The sequence below is a fragment of the Spermophilus citellus genome, assembly GCF_964194105.1.
Source record: "Spermophilus citellus genome assembly, chromosome: 4".
NCBI lineage: Eukaryota > Metazoa > Chordata > Mammalia > Rodentia > Sciuridae > Spermophilus > Spermophilus citellus.
Genome location: NC_138185.1, coordinates 72,338,059 through 72,353,697, shown reverse-complemented (window position 1 = coordinate 72,353,697; position 15,639 = coordinate 72,338,059). Strand labels below are relative to the sequence as shown.

The following is a 15,639-nucleotide window of genomic DNA, read 5'->3' as shown; positions in this document are numbered from 1 at the left end:
AGAAGATTCCCCCAGGGCTCTCTACTTAGAGCCTATTGGATAGAATTGTGTTATATGCTCTCAGCAGGAGAGATGGGGTGATTGTATGTCTTAATTGAGAGTACTATTATCCAGAACAAAAATTTGGGCTCTGTTGGTAAGAAAGATGGGAAGAATGTCACAATTCCCACTCACTAAGGGGGACGTTGACATAAGCTTTGGACCACTTTCATCTTCTTAAAAACTCAATAATACTGCCTACACCAGAATTGCTACATTCAATAAATCACTCACTCATTCTTTATCAGTTCAGTTAATATTCACCAAGCATCTTCTCTACACTAGTCATGGCAGAAACAGTGATGAACAAAAAGTAAAATAGGGCAATGTCTCAGATTTCATCCAGACAATGAGATTCAGTTTTTAAGCATCAGTATCTTTCTCTTATGGTCCATAACAAATGGATAATTCTCAACACCCAGAACACTAAAATAGACAGTCAAACATGTAATAAAGGGCCAATATTAAATATCAGAGACCAAAATATTCAGCCACATAGCATATTGTGTAGTTCATCAATCTTGGCTGGTTTAAGAGGATACGGAGTTACTCCAGGCAGATTATACCATGAACTTGTACCTTTACATTCCAGGGGTTAACTAAATGACTGATTCATGGTAAATACCCAGTAAATACATTTGCTGACCTGAATGCAAACTAAGATCTCACTCTAACAGAATGATAAGAATTACAGAGAAATTCTTTAAGGTCAAAGAGGATAGCTGGTAATCCCTGACCTTCTCATTTTGTAGGGCAAACTTGCTGTCTGTGCTATATTACATTCAAGTTTCCCAGTGGAAATGTCAGGGCACACTGACATATTTGTAGTGGAGATGTTACAGAGATACTGAAATACTGAACCTTTTAGTCCCTGGGTAGCACATCTCATCTGAGTGGGTCACACAAACTTCACTACTGGCTATATTTGGCATGAAGTGGGAAAGGCTTGCTAGTTCTGCTCTATGGCCCAGAACTTTGGGGTTTTAATTTAATACAAAAATCAGAACAGTCATACCTCCTGGGGAATATGTGTTATTTCAGCCCACCTCTGCAAAGATTCCTAGCAGGATGAGAATAAAAGCCAGTCTTTTATTTATGTGCTTATTTATTGATTGATATTATACTGAATTGCACCTCACAAGTCTTTTGTGGAAAGAGATAGGGTCTAAACAAACAAATGTCTGTCTCTTTAATTTTCCACCAAGCCATATTGAATATGAAGGCTCTCTCTCTCTCTCTCTCTCTCTCTCTTTAGGACTAGGAATTGAACCTAGTATGTTGAGCTGCATCCCCAACCCTTTTCACTTTTTATTTTGTGTTAAGTTGCTGAAACTGGCCTCAAATTTGCAACCCCCTGGCTTCAGTCTCCCAAGAGGCTGGGATGCAGGTGTGTGCCCCTAGGCACGGCATGAAGGTTGTCTTTTCCATTGCAGCACAAAGATATGGACTTGAGATCTCATCACAATCCCCTTTCATGACCCATGTGATGTTCAAACCTTATCAAGAGACAGGTGAGAGGAGTAGTTTGAAAAAGATTGGTCAAGGGATGTGGTAGACACTCTTTCATCTCAGTTCTCAAAATTCTTGTCCTGCATTAGATTAGAAAGTAATGCACTTGGCTGTCACCTTTGCTCCCCTCAGAAACATCACCCTGAAGTTTCCTCAAGTTTCATGAAGAGTTGAGATTTTTAAGACACATAAAAACAAACAAAACTTATTGTGAATCTTTTGCTGATACCCTAGATTGTAAGGTCTGAGAGTAGGCATTATCTTACCTTCTGCAGTTTTAACAAACACCTTGGGGTGCTGTGGGAAAGAAAAAATTACATGCATGTATGTTGAGTACAAAAAAAAAAAAAAAGTAAAGTATACCAACATGCAGCAACTTACAAACCTTTTTTTTTTTTGGGGGGGGGGAGGTACCGGGGATTGAACCCAGGGGCACTTAATTACTGAGCTACATCCCCAGCTGTCTTTAAAAATATTTTATTTAGAGACAGGGTCTAGCTGAGCTGCTTAGGACCTTGCTAAGTTGCTGAGGCAGTCTTTGGATTTGTGATTCTCCTGCTTTAGCCTCCAGAGGTATTGGGATTACAGGCATGCGCCACCAGTCCCAGTTTACAAAACTTTTTTTTTTTTTTAAGGAAATCTAATTCTGTGAAGCTAAAATTTGGCTTTAGGTGAACAGTTTCACCAAGTGTGAATAACTTTAAAACAGACTTCAAATATGTAGTCTGAACAGGCTTAAAATTTTTTTTAAAAATTTACCAGGTTTTTAAAAACTAAGTTTAAGTAGTTCAGAAATACCTAAAAATTGTTTCAGTAGAACATCTTCTTTAACAAAGTTTTCAAGTTTACTGAAATCAGTATGGGTAAATTCATCTAAATGAGCGTGCTCAAAATTCTTCTTCTAAGAAAGCCACAACAACAAAAAAATTCTTCTCCACACGCCAGAGTTAAACCGCAGGTGGAGTGGAGATATGGCAATTTCCGAGCTCCTAGTTGCCTTACTGCCTGCCAGGCCAGGAAATGACCTCCTGCCAATTCCCCAAAGAGAATTTAGGCCGCCAAGGCAGGAGGGAAAAGGGAAGTGCAGAGGCTGGATGAGATTGGCACCAGAGCACGCACAGTTTCAAGGTATTGAGTTATGTTTGGAAAAATCATTTAGAGGTGACTGCCAAGATTATAGTGAATTAAAATCATTGTAAGATGTGGGGATAGGAAAGATAGTAGAATAAAACAGACATTATTACTATATGTATATATGTGACTACATGACCAATATGATTCTGCAACATGTCCACTCAGAAAAATGAGATTATATCCCACTATGTATAATAGAAAATCTACCCACAAGAAACAGAAAAAGACAACCTCACCAAGGTTTATTGCGAAATACATTACGGCCTCATTACAACAGCTGACCCTTTCTAAGTGTTGATGGACCTTTATTTTATTCATTTATTTATATGCAGTTCTGAGAATGGAACCCAGTGCCTCACACATGTGACGCAAGCGCTCTACCACTGAGCCACGATCCCAGCCCAATAGCTGACTTTTATAGATACAGGAATGTACTAAAAGTGAAGTCATGTCCCTAGAAAGTTAACAATGTTGCTACATATGCAGAAACATCTACATGGAACTGGGAAATACATCCATGATTGTCCCATCCCACATCTCTAGTACCCCTTATGGTGCGGAGACAGGTCAGAAAGTAGCACAGACACCAAGAGCCAAACACTGAACGTTCATTTTAATTCCTTTCCAGTCGTTAATTTTCTTTTCAATAGATTCCCAAGAACCACCATTCCACACAAAAACTTGGATTTGGGTAAGGAAATACCAAGGGGAGGGGAGTGAGGGGAACACTCACTCAAGAGTGACGCCTGTGTCCCCCTCCCAGTCCGTTCCCAGTATCAGCCCAGCTGCCCAGCTCTCCGGAGTAGCGCCCCAGCACGAGGCACGAGGACGCGCTCTCCAGGCCCGGGAAAGCAGGCGCCCGCGCCCAGCACGGCTGCCCAAGGCGGGTAGCGGGGAGCCCCGCCCCAGAAGCCGCCCTGCGCGTCCCGCGGGGGCGCCGCGGCGCGGTAACCCGGAAGCGGCGGCGGGCGTGCGGGAGCGCGGGCGGCGCGCACAGCCGGCCCTGGCCGCCGCCGGCTTTGTGTGCCGCGCGCGGGCCCCGGCCGCCCGCGCGTCGCCCGGGCCGCGGGGCAGCCGCTGACCCGCCCTCCCGCTCCTCCCTCCCGCCGCGGGCGGGCCGCAGCCGCCCTCCTTGTCGCGCCCGCGCGCTCCCTCCTCCCCGTCAGCCACCAGCCAGCCGGGTCGCCGGCGGGCGCCAGGCCGCCCGGATGCCTGAGCCAGGCCCCAGGATGAACGGCTTCTCGCTGGGAGAGCTGTGCTGGCTCTTCTGCTGCCCGCCCTGCCCGAGCCGCATCGCCGCCAAGCTGGCCTTCCTGCCGCCCGAGCCCACCTACACTGTCCTGGCGCCCGAGCAGCGCGGCCCCGGCGCGCCCTCCACGGCCCCCGCTCCGGCTCCGGCAGCTGCGGCCCAGCCGGCGCCGCAGCAGCCTGAGGAGGGCGCGGGCGCGGGGCCCGGCGCGTGCAGCCTGCACCTGAGCGAGCGCGCCGACTGGCAGTACTCGCAGCGCGAGCTGGACGCCGTCGAGGTCTTCTTCTCGCGTACCGCCCGGGACAACCGGCTCGGCTGCATGTTCGTACGCTGCGCGCCCTCCAGCCGCTACACGCTGCTTTTCTCTCACGGCAACGCCGTGGACCTGGGCCAGATGTGCAGCTTCTACATCGGCCTCGGCTCGCGCATCAACTGCAACATTTTCTCCTACGACTACTCGGGCTACGGCGTCAGCTCAGGCAAACCCTCCGAGAAGAACCTCTACGCCGACATCGATGCCGCGTGGCAGGCGCTGCGCACCCGGTGAGCCTTGCGGGGGTCACCAGGCCCGGCTTGCAGCTGTAGACTGGCGGGTGGGGGTCTCCTCGGCGGTCTTCAGGGAGAGGGGCCTCTCCTCTCCGACTGGGGCGAGTAGAGAACCCCAGGTGGCTGAGGATTCGCATTTCGTCCCCACTCCTGTCCTGTTTTCACCCTCTTTCAAACCTGCCAGCCCTCGGGTTGCTGGAGAGCTTAGATCCCGGCGCTGTGCCGCTTTAGCACGCCCAGGTGCCGCAGGTCTTGGGGCTGGGTCTTTTGTGGCTCTGGCCACCGCAAGTGGCGGCGTGGGGATGTGTAAGTACTGGGCAAAGAGAACCAACTTGTTTCGTGCTTAGTTTGTATGAGCTGGCCATCAAGACTGAAGGTCCTTAGGCAGAAGTGACCTTGGGCAAGACATAAGTCTCTAGACCTCTGTTTCGGCCGCGTGAAACAGGAGGCCAGATGGGATGGCCTCGAAGACTTTCTGATTGTAAAGTGCCCTTGGAGCAAAGCCTGGGCAGCATTGCAGACAGTTGGAGGGTCGGATGGTATGAAGAGTTTGCCTCCCAGTGGAGCAGAGTAGCTGGCACTGTTTGGACAGGAAGTTAGCTGGTGACCTGGCACCTTTCATAGAGCCTCAGTAAACAGTCCAGGATGAGTTTGAATCATACAGGGGTAGGGAATGTCTTGACCTTGAATTAGTACTCATGGAAGGACTGGAAAGTATTTATTGAGGGCCTTTTTATGTATCAGGCACAATCTGGGTTCATGATTTAGGGGCTAGACCTGGTAACACAAGCAAAAACCTGAGTTTTGTGGCCAAATCAGGTCACCTGCTTGTGCTCCAGTTTAGATGTCAGTCACCTTTATCACCTACCTCAGCAGTAATTGGTGAAGATACTTGAGGTCATGTCTATGCAGAGGTTGGTTTTCTTCAGAGGAAAGAGTCCTCAGAATAAGCACAATAGGCACTGTGTTGCTGTAGACCTTTTTATAGTTCTTATCTAAAGCTTGTTTGTTCAACCCATAAGCATGGCCAGTGTTAATGATTTTGTTTCCATTTGTGTTTATACATAGGTTCATAAATTACCCATTGCCTTTCTGGGAAATGGCTTGTCCAACAGAGAAGTACTGGCTTGTTCATGTTCTGAAGTCCTGATGGGATGTCTTCATTTAGAGTATATAGCTTTTGGAAATTGGTTTAGGCAAATGAGAATGTATCATATGCTCATGTATCGAGTCAGAATCCACAAGTAGTTAAAAGCCACCTGTTTAGGAAAGGGTTTCAAAAGTATGTGCAGATTGCTAGAATTTGCCATTGGAATAGGTATTAAAATGTAAGGTTGGTTGGCATTAGATCTTTTTTAAGTAAAACATAAAAATTCTACTTTGAGTATGTTATTCAAAAGTTTCTGTAGCATTAAAATGAAAGATTTTCGAAAGAACCCTTGCCCTGAGCAAGTAGGTGTGTCTGAGTTGCCTCATCTGTAAGGCATAGTTAACTTCCTGAAGTCTTCTGTCATCTTTAGTTTTGGATTTGAATTATCTGATGGTATTCCCAAACTTTGCTCTCTGATATTTCCAAATTTTGCTTGTGATTCTCAACTGAAATAGGTTAGAATTTAGTGGCTATAAGTGAGAATCTTAGAATTTGAAGAAAACTTACAAGTTCTCTGGTCTAGTTCTTTTCAGACTTTGGATCCTACAGTTAAAAAACTTGTTTTACATCTTGATCAAGCACTGTGCTACATATTTAAAGTGAATGTTTCACAAAACAATGTTTTTCCTTATGAGTGATTCACATTAGCAGAATGTGTTGTGTTCTGTTTTATTTCACTTAAGAAAGTAAAGAAAATGAATGCTAGTTGTAAGCTGTTAGATGGATTTCCCAGCTCATGCATGGATCCTGCTCTTGTCCACCCACTTCATTTGAAAGAATGATAATCTTACCAGCAGTAGGTCTCTTGGCTACTAGTTTAGAATTCTTTACACTGTACCTTGTAGTAATATATTTTACATATATGTGACAGAGTTGTTCTATGAAGCTTAGGCATCCCAAACTGCCTTCCTGAGTCTTTCCTCTCTTTTTGTTTCCTATGATTTTTCTTCTGTAATCTGACCATTGCTGTCTTTTTATAGCTCTGTTCAGGTATTTTGGCAAGAATACCTTCCATACCATGTGTCCATGGTAAGGACCCCGCCTCCTCTTGAACCCCCTTCTTTTCTGTGGAGCTCTGATCTCCTGGTTCTGGTATTGTTCAGAACACTGATTGGAGAGCTTGCCTTATCCTGAGTTATCTTTATCTCTGTCCTTAGATTATATCCCCAGCAGGACTGTGTTGTGCAGCCCCCATAGAATCAGGCTGAGTCCCTTGCTTATATCTAGCCCTTTGAATATGACCTTATGCTGAGACTACTGCACCCTGACTGGACCCTACATGTATTCCCTGTGCTTGCACTTACAACAGTGTTGTTACTTCTGTTACTTAATTGAATCCCCACTCAATTCAGAGTTCTTAAGGAAAGGGATTCTATCTTGTTTTCTGTGTTCCCAGCAACTGGCAAAAGTGCTTTTAAATAAAAGGCATTCATTAAATATTTGTTCAATGAATTGCATGTGATGGTTACCCTATCAACAAATGGGAAACATTTAATTTTTCTTAAATGTTTAACATTTTTTAAATTGCAAAGAGTTGAATCCTGTTTTACTTCTAGAGTTTAATATCCGTACATACAACCATAGACAAAAAGGGGTACAAATGTATTAGCCTGAGGTATGATCCACTTTGGTCCATTATCTTGGTGTTCATGTAACACTGAAGTGTCAGCATTGAAGAACAGAGCAGCAGGTGCCTTGCTATCGCATTAGGTAAGCCATCAGTCTCATAATCTGAAGAAAGAGAGCAGCAGGAACCCTTCACTTATCTTGCTCCTCGTCTTCTATCCACTACCTGTCTGTGAGGTCTCCTGTCATGTTTAGTGAGTTGCGCAGCCCTGAGTGAAGAACTTGAAACATGAATGCTTTTCAGTGTGCAGTCCCCACGTGGATGCACAAAGCAATGAATGAGTCCCCTCAGAAGAAGGTTAAGATTAAGGTGTGCAAGTAATTTACAATAAGGGTTTCATGAGGCAAGAAAGATGATTTGCTCCTTGACCAGTAGATGGTTATTTTAAGGATTCATACCATTACTGAGAAGGGCGTAGAAAGAGAGGTGGGGGGTTGAAAGAGGCAGGAGAAGTGTGGACTCAGTATAGAAGAAGGAAAGTTGGTGTGGAACAGGAAGGAGGGGCAACTAAATCTAAGCATGATGGAAAGTGCCAAGATTAGGACATGTTTTACATTTGTGTTATATTGATGGACTTTGTAAGTATGTTGTGAATGGCAAACAATTGAGGGCATGAATTAAAATCACTTACAGGTGTTTGTGGAAAGGGCACTGTAAAATTCAGGACTTCTTACTGAAACCTGTGAGTCAGGGAAGTAAAGTGATTAATCTGTGTAGGTCAGTGGAAGAACACCTGGGTTCAGCTCCCTCGATGCACAACCTTTGAGGATATCTTCCTGGACCTCAGCAGTTGTAGACTGTGCAGAAGTGGGACTGTGATTCAAGTGGGAAGGAATCAAGCTGGTTTGAAAGTATAAACCCAAATAAGCAAACAATCCAAAGAATGAGGTGTAAAGCAGGCAGAGAGGGTTTGAGCTGAGACATTTTAATCAGGAGAAACAGAAGAGTGGGGCATTTGTGATTTAGTTTGTTATTGGTGTTTACCAGTAACACAGAAGTCATCTTTGAAACTTCTATTTGATACAGTTGCCAAAGACTGTGAAGGCAGAGAGAAAACAAATGCCCAGAGAGGAAGATAAATAAAAGACTTTGTGCCTAGGTGCAAAAAGCAAATTACAAAAGAGTTAATATTTCATTATTTTATTCATTTGACCAATGGACCATTAACCACTAAATACACTTATTTCAGACACTGGAGGTTCTCTTTGAGTATCATTAATCCTGACTCTTTCTCCCCACCACCTTTCCTTCTTTCCTTCCCTCCTTTCATGAGAGGACAGAATAGAAGCATTTTTAACACATACATGGTTAGCTGTTTTATAACTTTGATGTCTGTGATTCACAGGGTCCGTGACTGGGGAATCCATGTCCCCAGAAGACTGTAGTGGCCAGGGGTGTTGGGGTCCTTGGAAGCACCTCTGTTGATTGTGAATGGTGTTTATTGTTGCCACTCTCAGGGTGGAATTGCCCTGAGAGTACCAAAACTTGCCTTTCCTTGACATAATGGCATAGCTTCTTTGTTCTCAGTTTTCTCAGAGGGAATACTCTGGGGCCATTAAAGGAAGAGAGCCTAGGATTTCTACTTGACTTAGACTGATCAGAGCCAAGAAAAACAGAACATGTTATAAGTACTATTTGATATAAGATGAAAGCACAATGATATCTGTAAAAAGGAAATATATTCCTTAGTATCCACAGAAAGTTATTTCCAGGACACTTTGTGTATATCAAAATCCACAGATGCTCAAGTCCCTAGTATTAAATAGTACAGTGTTTGCATATAATCTGTGGGCATCCTTACACATACTTGAATCACCTCTAGATAACTCATAACACCTAATGCAGTGTAAAGGCTACATAAATAGTTGTTGTACTATATTGTTTAGGGAATGATGACCAAAAAAAAGTATATCTGTGTTCAGTACATATACAGTTTTTGTTTTTCAAATCTTTTTGATCCTTGGCTGGTTGAATCTGCAGATACAGAACTTGAAGATATGGAGGAGTGACTGGCAGAATGTTGGTTTGCATTTCTAGGCATCAATATGAGAATATCCTATTAGGAAGAAGATGATTTTTCCTAAGAACAGACCTGAGGATATGTAACTAGGGCTGGGCACAGTGGTGCACACCTGTAATCCCAGTGACTCAGAAGGCTGAAGCAGGAAAATCACAAGTTCGAAGCTAGCCTTGGCACTTAGTGAGACCCTATCACAAAATAAAAAATAAAAAGTGTGTATATAGCTCAGTGGTAGAGTGCTTCTGAGTTCAATCCCCTCTATCAAAACAAAACAAAAGTAGGTCACGTATGTTTGGGGGTCAGCTCAGAGCCCTTCCTTCTCTTGGACCTTTCTTCTCTTCCTTCCTGGTTCTTCAGGCTCCCCTTACTCTGCCATCATGCAGATTTTGTTTCTGTTAGCAGTACCAGAATCTGAGCTTCTGCCTCCATCCCACCAAAACTCACTCATGGTTCTATTTTGAGGGACTGTACTTTTAGCCAGTAATCCAGTTGAGAAAGATCTGAAAAACACTTCCATTTTCTGTGTTAATGGGCAATAACTCTTTGATGTGTTCTCTTTTAAGCACATTTGCTTTTATTTAGGGAACTCTTGGAGACTGTTTCGACTAAAACTTACTCTTAAATCTCTAATTGGTGGAGAAAGCATTTTCTTTTCCTTTGCAGAAGTAAATTACATCATACTGTCCTGTGATTACTTAGACCTTACCTTTAAGGTCATTCACTCCCTTCTGCTGCTTTCCCTCCTCACCCTCCAAATTGAGTAACTACTTGGCTCTGGCCAGCATTGATAATCCCATTTAAGATTTCAAAGCCCGACTTGAGGGATTGCGTGGTTCCCTTTGGTAGTAACTTTACGCTATGCAGACTTTTGCTTAGGCTCATATTGAAATTACACATCTGTTCCCCTTTAAGATCCTGTTGTATAGGAATCCAAAATCTCAACACAGAAAAACATAGGAGATTGTTATTTGGATAACAGGGTGATTTGTTTATAGGTGGTTTAGTCAGGTTTTGTGTCACTGTAACCAAAATACTCAATATGAACCATTTAGAGGAGGAAAAGTTTATTTGAAGCTCACTGTTTCAGAGGTTTAATCTTTTTTTGGCTGACTCCATCGCTCTAGGTCCAAGGTGAGGCAGAACATCATGTTGGAAGGGCCCAGTGAAAGAGTGCAGAGCATTGCTCCCTTCGTAATGGTGTCAGAAGCAGAGAGGGGAAGGGACTGCAGGAAAGATTCACCCATCCATACAAAGAGGGGACCAGACTTGCCCTTAAATAGTGAACCCACTGTGCAGTGAGGCATAGTCTATTTGTGATGGTGGAGCTGTTGTGACCTAATCCCCTCTTCATAGTCATACTTTTTACTCCTGTAAAAACGGGAATTTTATTTCAGTATGAGTTTGGGAGGAACAGACATTCAGATCATCTTCAATGAAACATTTGACACTTTTGGTGTCCACATTCCATTATATTTTTTGGGGCGGGGGGTTGCAGATACCAAGGATTTAACCTAGCCCTTTTTATTTTTTATTTTGAGATAGGGTCTCGCGGAGTTGCTTTGAGCTTCAGTAAGTTGCTGAGGCTGACTTTGAACTTGCAGTCCTCCTGCCTCAACCTCTCAAGCCGCTGCTATGCCTGACTATTCCATTGTTTTAAAACATGGGACAATGAAATGTAACCCAACTACAGGAATTTTGAGGTGCCTTCTGTAGGTTTATATTTTGTAACTTTCAAGAGATGCTCTTAGTGCTTTTGAATTTGCTTGTGTATCTGTTGAGAGGTTTACTGGGATGGAACCCAGGGGCACTCTACCACTGAGCTACATCCCTGTCCTTTTGTATTTTGAGGCAGGGTCTCACTAAGTTGGCCAGGTAGGCTTTGAAACTGCAATCCTCCTGCCTCATCCTCCATGGTAGCCGCAACTACTGGTATGCATCATTGTAAATGGTTGAATTTGCTTTTCTTGACCACACTGGGAAACTTGGTAGATTTCATCTGGTTCAGTGGATCTCATCCCTGGCTTTTCTTTACAATTTTCCAGGTTAATTTTTTTTTTTAAATGTATGTTTTAGTTGTAGGTGAACGCAATATCTTTATTTTTATGTGGTGCTGAGGATTGAACTCAGTGCCTCACGTGTGCTAAGCAAGTACTCTACCACTGAGCCACAACCCCAGCACCCCCAGGTTATTTTTTTTTAAGTTTGTGATGTGATGTGTGTGTGTGTGTGTGTGTGTGTGTGTGTGTGTGTGTGTAGCCAGAATTGAAATACACAAATTTAGAAACATCCAAATGCTGGTGTACAAAAGTTGGCCCCCATTATAACTGGTTAAGAGTGGAAGAAAAGAGGCTGTTAAAGATCTTTGGTGGACAGGATCACTCTAGAATAAACCATATGAGGAGGCAGTAGTTGAAAAGAAATATATGTTTGTATTTGTGAGTGTCCCCAGAGACTCACAAGGCAGTGCAGCTGGGATCCTGGAAGCCCTTCACCTCTCTCTCCAGCTTCCTCTGCCTGCACTGGCTTGGTGTTTCTCAAGTCCTTTTCTCTGCCTGCCTGTCCCCTTGCTCTTTCCACAGACAAGCCTCTATATTGCTGAGCCCCGCCATCTGACTTCCCTCTGACTTGGTGGCCGCAGAGCTGGCTTCCTTCGTGCTTGGTACCCTTCCTTGGTTCACCCCTTTGTACCTCCAGGTTAGTGATAGCTGGTGCTAGAGCAGTCTAAAGAAGCATGGCAAGTTGGTCAGGAGCCAGGGCCAGGTGAGAATGTCTAGATGTCTCTGCTACTCTGGCCTTTCTGTAGTCACATTACTTCCTCTGAGGAGGTAGTGGGCTGTAGGAATTGGCTCTGCTTGCCATTCAGCTCCTATAATATGACACAAAGTTCCTTCTGAAAGGAGAGCTTCAACCTTGAAGAATAGACCACAATTAATTCTTTAAACCAGGTCACTAGAACAGTGACGTCATTGCCCTTTTGTGACCACATGTGTAGGCACGCATTGGAAAACTGGGAGCCAAGGCTGTAGCAAAATAGGTCTCTTGCCTTTTGGTGCCTCTTCTCCTATCCTACCACACATGCACTGTCCACCATGGACTGCCAAAAATGGCCTGTGGTGTGGACACAATTCTGAACAGCCTGTGGGGCAGGGAGGACAGGTCAGACATTGGATAAAGAATGCAAGCAAGAAAGGGGCTGAGGCTGTAGTTCATTGGCAGAACACTTGCCTAGCATTGGGTTCTATCCTCAACATCACATAAAAAAATAAATAAAATAAAGACATGCTGTCCATCTACAACCATTAAAAAAAAAAATGCAAGAGAGGGCCAAAGGCTGAAACTGCACAGTGCAAATGGATCTCTGTGTGACTCAGCTTAAAGATCCAGGGTGTGATATGACTTAATGATTTATTTCTTCATTTAGGTGATTTACAGCTGGAACTGGTTTCCGACTATAACTGGTAACCCAGGCAAGGTCATTTCAAGGGTAACCTGGGGAGGAACATTCCCTGCAGTTCTTACTCTCTGTGATGTATTTTGTAGTGAAGGGCAAAGGATTTAGATAGACAAACTTGGGTTTAGGTCCTGCCCGTGCTGCTTTATTAGTTGCTTGTCTCATCAGGCAAGTCTCCTAACCTTTTCAGACCTTAGTTAAGATAATAAAAATAATGATAAAGCAATAATAATCTTGGTACAGACATTTCATGTCAGGTGCTTAACAATGTTGCCTTCCACACAGTAAGGGCTCAATGAATGGCTTGTTGTGTTAGAATTTTTGCTCACACTGTTGGAGCAGTAATAACCAGATGCTCAGATCAAGCTGAAAACCAGACGCTAGGTCATAAGGAGAGGAGCCAAGCTGTAGATTTTGCTTCTTTCCCTATTGTTTGTAGGTAGAAACAGCTAGGTCAAGGCTGGCTGAATGGGTGTGCACATAGAGGAACAGTAAAGATGTTTTGGTTTCATTTACAGCTAAGGAGAAAGAAGTTCTTTGAATTCAGTTGCTTGTGTCCTCGAAAGCTTTGGGGATTGATTACATTAGTATTTTAAATCTGATAGCACTTCATCTCCCAAGGTGTTTATATCCCCAAAGGAGATCTTTAAAGGAGAGGAAACCCTACCTGTAATCCAACACTTGCCATTACTTTGCAAACCATTCTGCACCTGCTCCCTCCCCTTTGTGTCCAGGCTTAGCTATGGGATTGGAACAGGAACCAGAGGCTTCTTCATCATGGGGTCAGGAGTGGCAAGGACTGGAAGTGAAACTCTGTCTCCTCTGCACCAGAACATTCTGGTTGCTCTTTACTAATGGGGCAGCCTTAATCAGATAGAGCTGTCTGTCCTCTTTTCCCAAAGAGGGCCAGCAGACCTGCTTTTAAAATATGAATGCTCCCATAATGCCTTACACCTTAGATTCAAGTGGAGTTTTCAAGACTCTGTAATGGAGCTCATTGATAACTTCCACATTATTGATTCACTTTAAAGTGTTAAAGGACCATGGCACCATGGTGAAATTGGAAACCTCTGTTTCCAGGAAGTCTAGGTCATTCAGATCCAGGGCTGAGTCTAGTAGTTAACTGTTAGGTATCATTTACTTGCTGAATCACTGAGAAAAGCCCGTCCCCAGAACTTCTTGTTGTCAGAATACTGTGCACATTTTCAAAGAAAAAAGGAACACAAAGAACCCCCAATATGCATTATTCATTTGTTTTCTTCATTTTACATTTTTAAATGGTTTTAACAAAATCTGGGCAGTTATTCAGTGTGTGGGTTGTGTGTATGAAGTAAGCTCATTCAGAATATATCCACAGAGAGTGAACTTCTAGACATTAAATATAACTCTACTGGCTAGAACCTCATCATTATGGTTGGTAATCAAGATAGTCCAGCTTATCCAGAGCTGTCTTTAGTGATTGTCATGGACATAACAACCTGTGCAATAATAATTATGTTGACTGCAAAGGTCTGTGGTGCCAGAACAAGCTTTTTGTGTGCTGGTTGACCTTAAATATTTGATTTGTTTGTATTATCATAAATTACTCAAGGATATTTCAGACTCAGTGGATTACCATGATGCTGAACTATTACTGTTGTCCTTAAAACTTTGTAAAACTTGTTCTATTTTAGTTTTAACATATCTGTTAGGAAAGGACTATTCACAGGCTAATCACTTCTAAGCACATTTTATATTATATAAATAGGCTGGGTGCAATAAATAAGTTACAAAAGTAATATGTGCTGTCATATAGTTAATTGGAATAAAATAGTTTTTCCTACTAAAAACGTCAATAAAATCCTATAAATATAGATTAGGAATGTATCAAGCTAGAAATAAAATTACAGGGAGGGATAAAATAGTTTGGGCTGTCATCTGTATTCAGGGGACTTCTCTGTCCCTGAAGCTCAGTGGTAGCTTATAGTCTGAAGAGTCTGTGCATCTCTGGACCATGTCCACTGGGCAGTCCTGCCACACTGTGGGTTCAGTGTACTGTCAACACAGCTTTCACTGTTTTGACCATTAGTGTGCTCACTTCCATTTATTCAGGCTCCAAGTTAGAGGGCTCCTGGTACCTTCCCTCCTTCATTCACACACCCGAATAGCCCCAAGTTTCTATGGTTTTTCCTTTGAATGTTTTCTTTCCCCCCCTACCTTCTTCCTTTGATCTAGGCCTTCCCAATTTCCCCCATTCTTCTCCAAGTGGGCCCCCAGCCCTGGGGGCAGGCTTAGGTCTCTTGACTGCCATTGCTGTCTTCTTCTTCTCAGCTCCTGAAAGTATAAAGCCTGGCACAAGAGGAGCACTCCTTGAAAACTTGTTGAGTAAACAAATGAATAAGTTGATAGCCACAGAGCTCACAAACTTCAGGGTTGGAATTATCTGGGGAGGGGGATACTTGTTAAAATAGATGCTGGGTGAGGCCCTAAGCCACTTGGCTAGATCCTGTCTCAGAATGAAAAAGGGTTGGGGATGTGGCTTAGTGATTGAGTACACCTGGGTTCAATTCCCAGTACAAAAAAAACCAAACAAACTAGGCTCCATCCATAAAGGCTACTAGAGAATGGGTGAAGCAGGCCTAGAGTAAACCATTTTAAACCAGCAGGCCCCATGTAAAGGTCAGTTCCTCTGTATTTTAGGAGCCCTGGGACATGTAAGCTCTTGAGGGAGGCATTTAGAATACCTCATATGGTGACTCAGGGTTGTATATTACCCCCTGTCTGAAATTTGCTGTAATTCTCCTTCCGTGGAGTAATGGCACGCATTGTAAAACTGGTAGTCCATAATTCAGGGCTTTTTAAATTTTATTTTGAAGTAAATATCTGCTTTTATAAACATATGGATATTATAAATATACAGTTTCTTTAAAAGCTG

General features: G+C 43.4%; 1 protein-coding gene across 1 annotated transcript in view; it reads left to right on the top strand.

Moving 5' to 3' along the window:
• Window positions 1-3,618: 3,618 nt before the first annotated feature.
• Window positions 3,619-15,639, top strand: part of ABHD17C (abhydrolase domain containing 17C, depalmitoylase) — a 56,040-nt gene continuing 44,019 nt past the window's right edge. Inside the window, exon 1 of the mRNA XM_081290102.1 lies at window positions 3,619-4,474. Within this exon, the coding sequence (XP_081146228.1) occupies window positions 3,891-4,474 (584 nt within the window). The 5' untranslated portion in view covers window positions 3,619-3,890. The remainder of the gene's footprint in view (window positions 4,475-15,639) is intronic.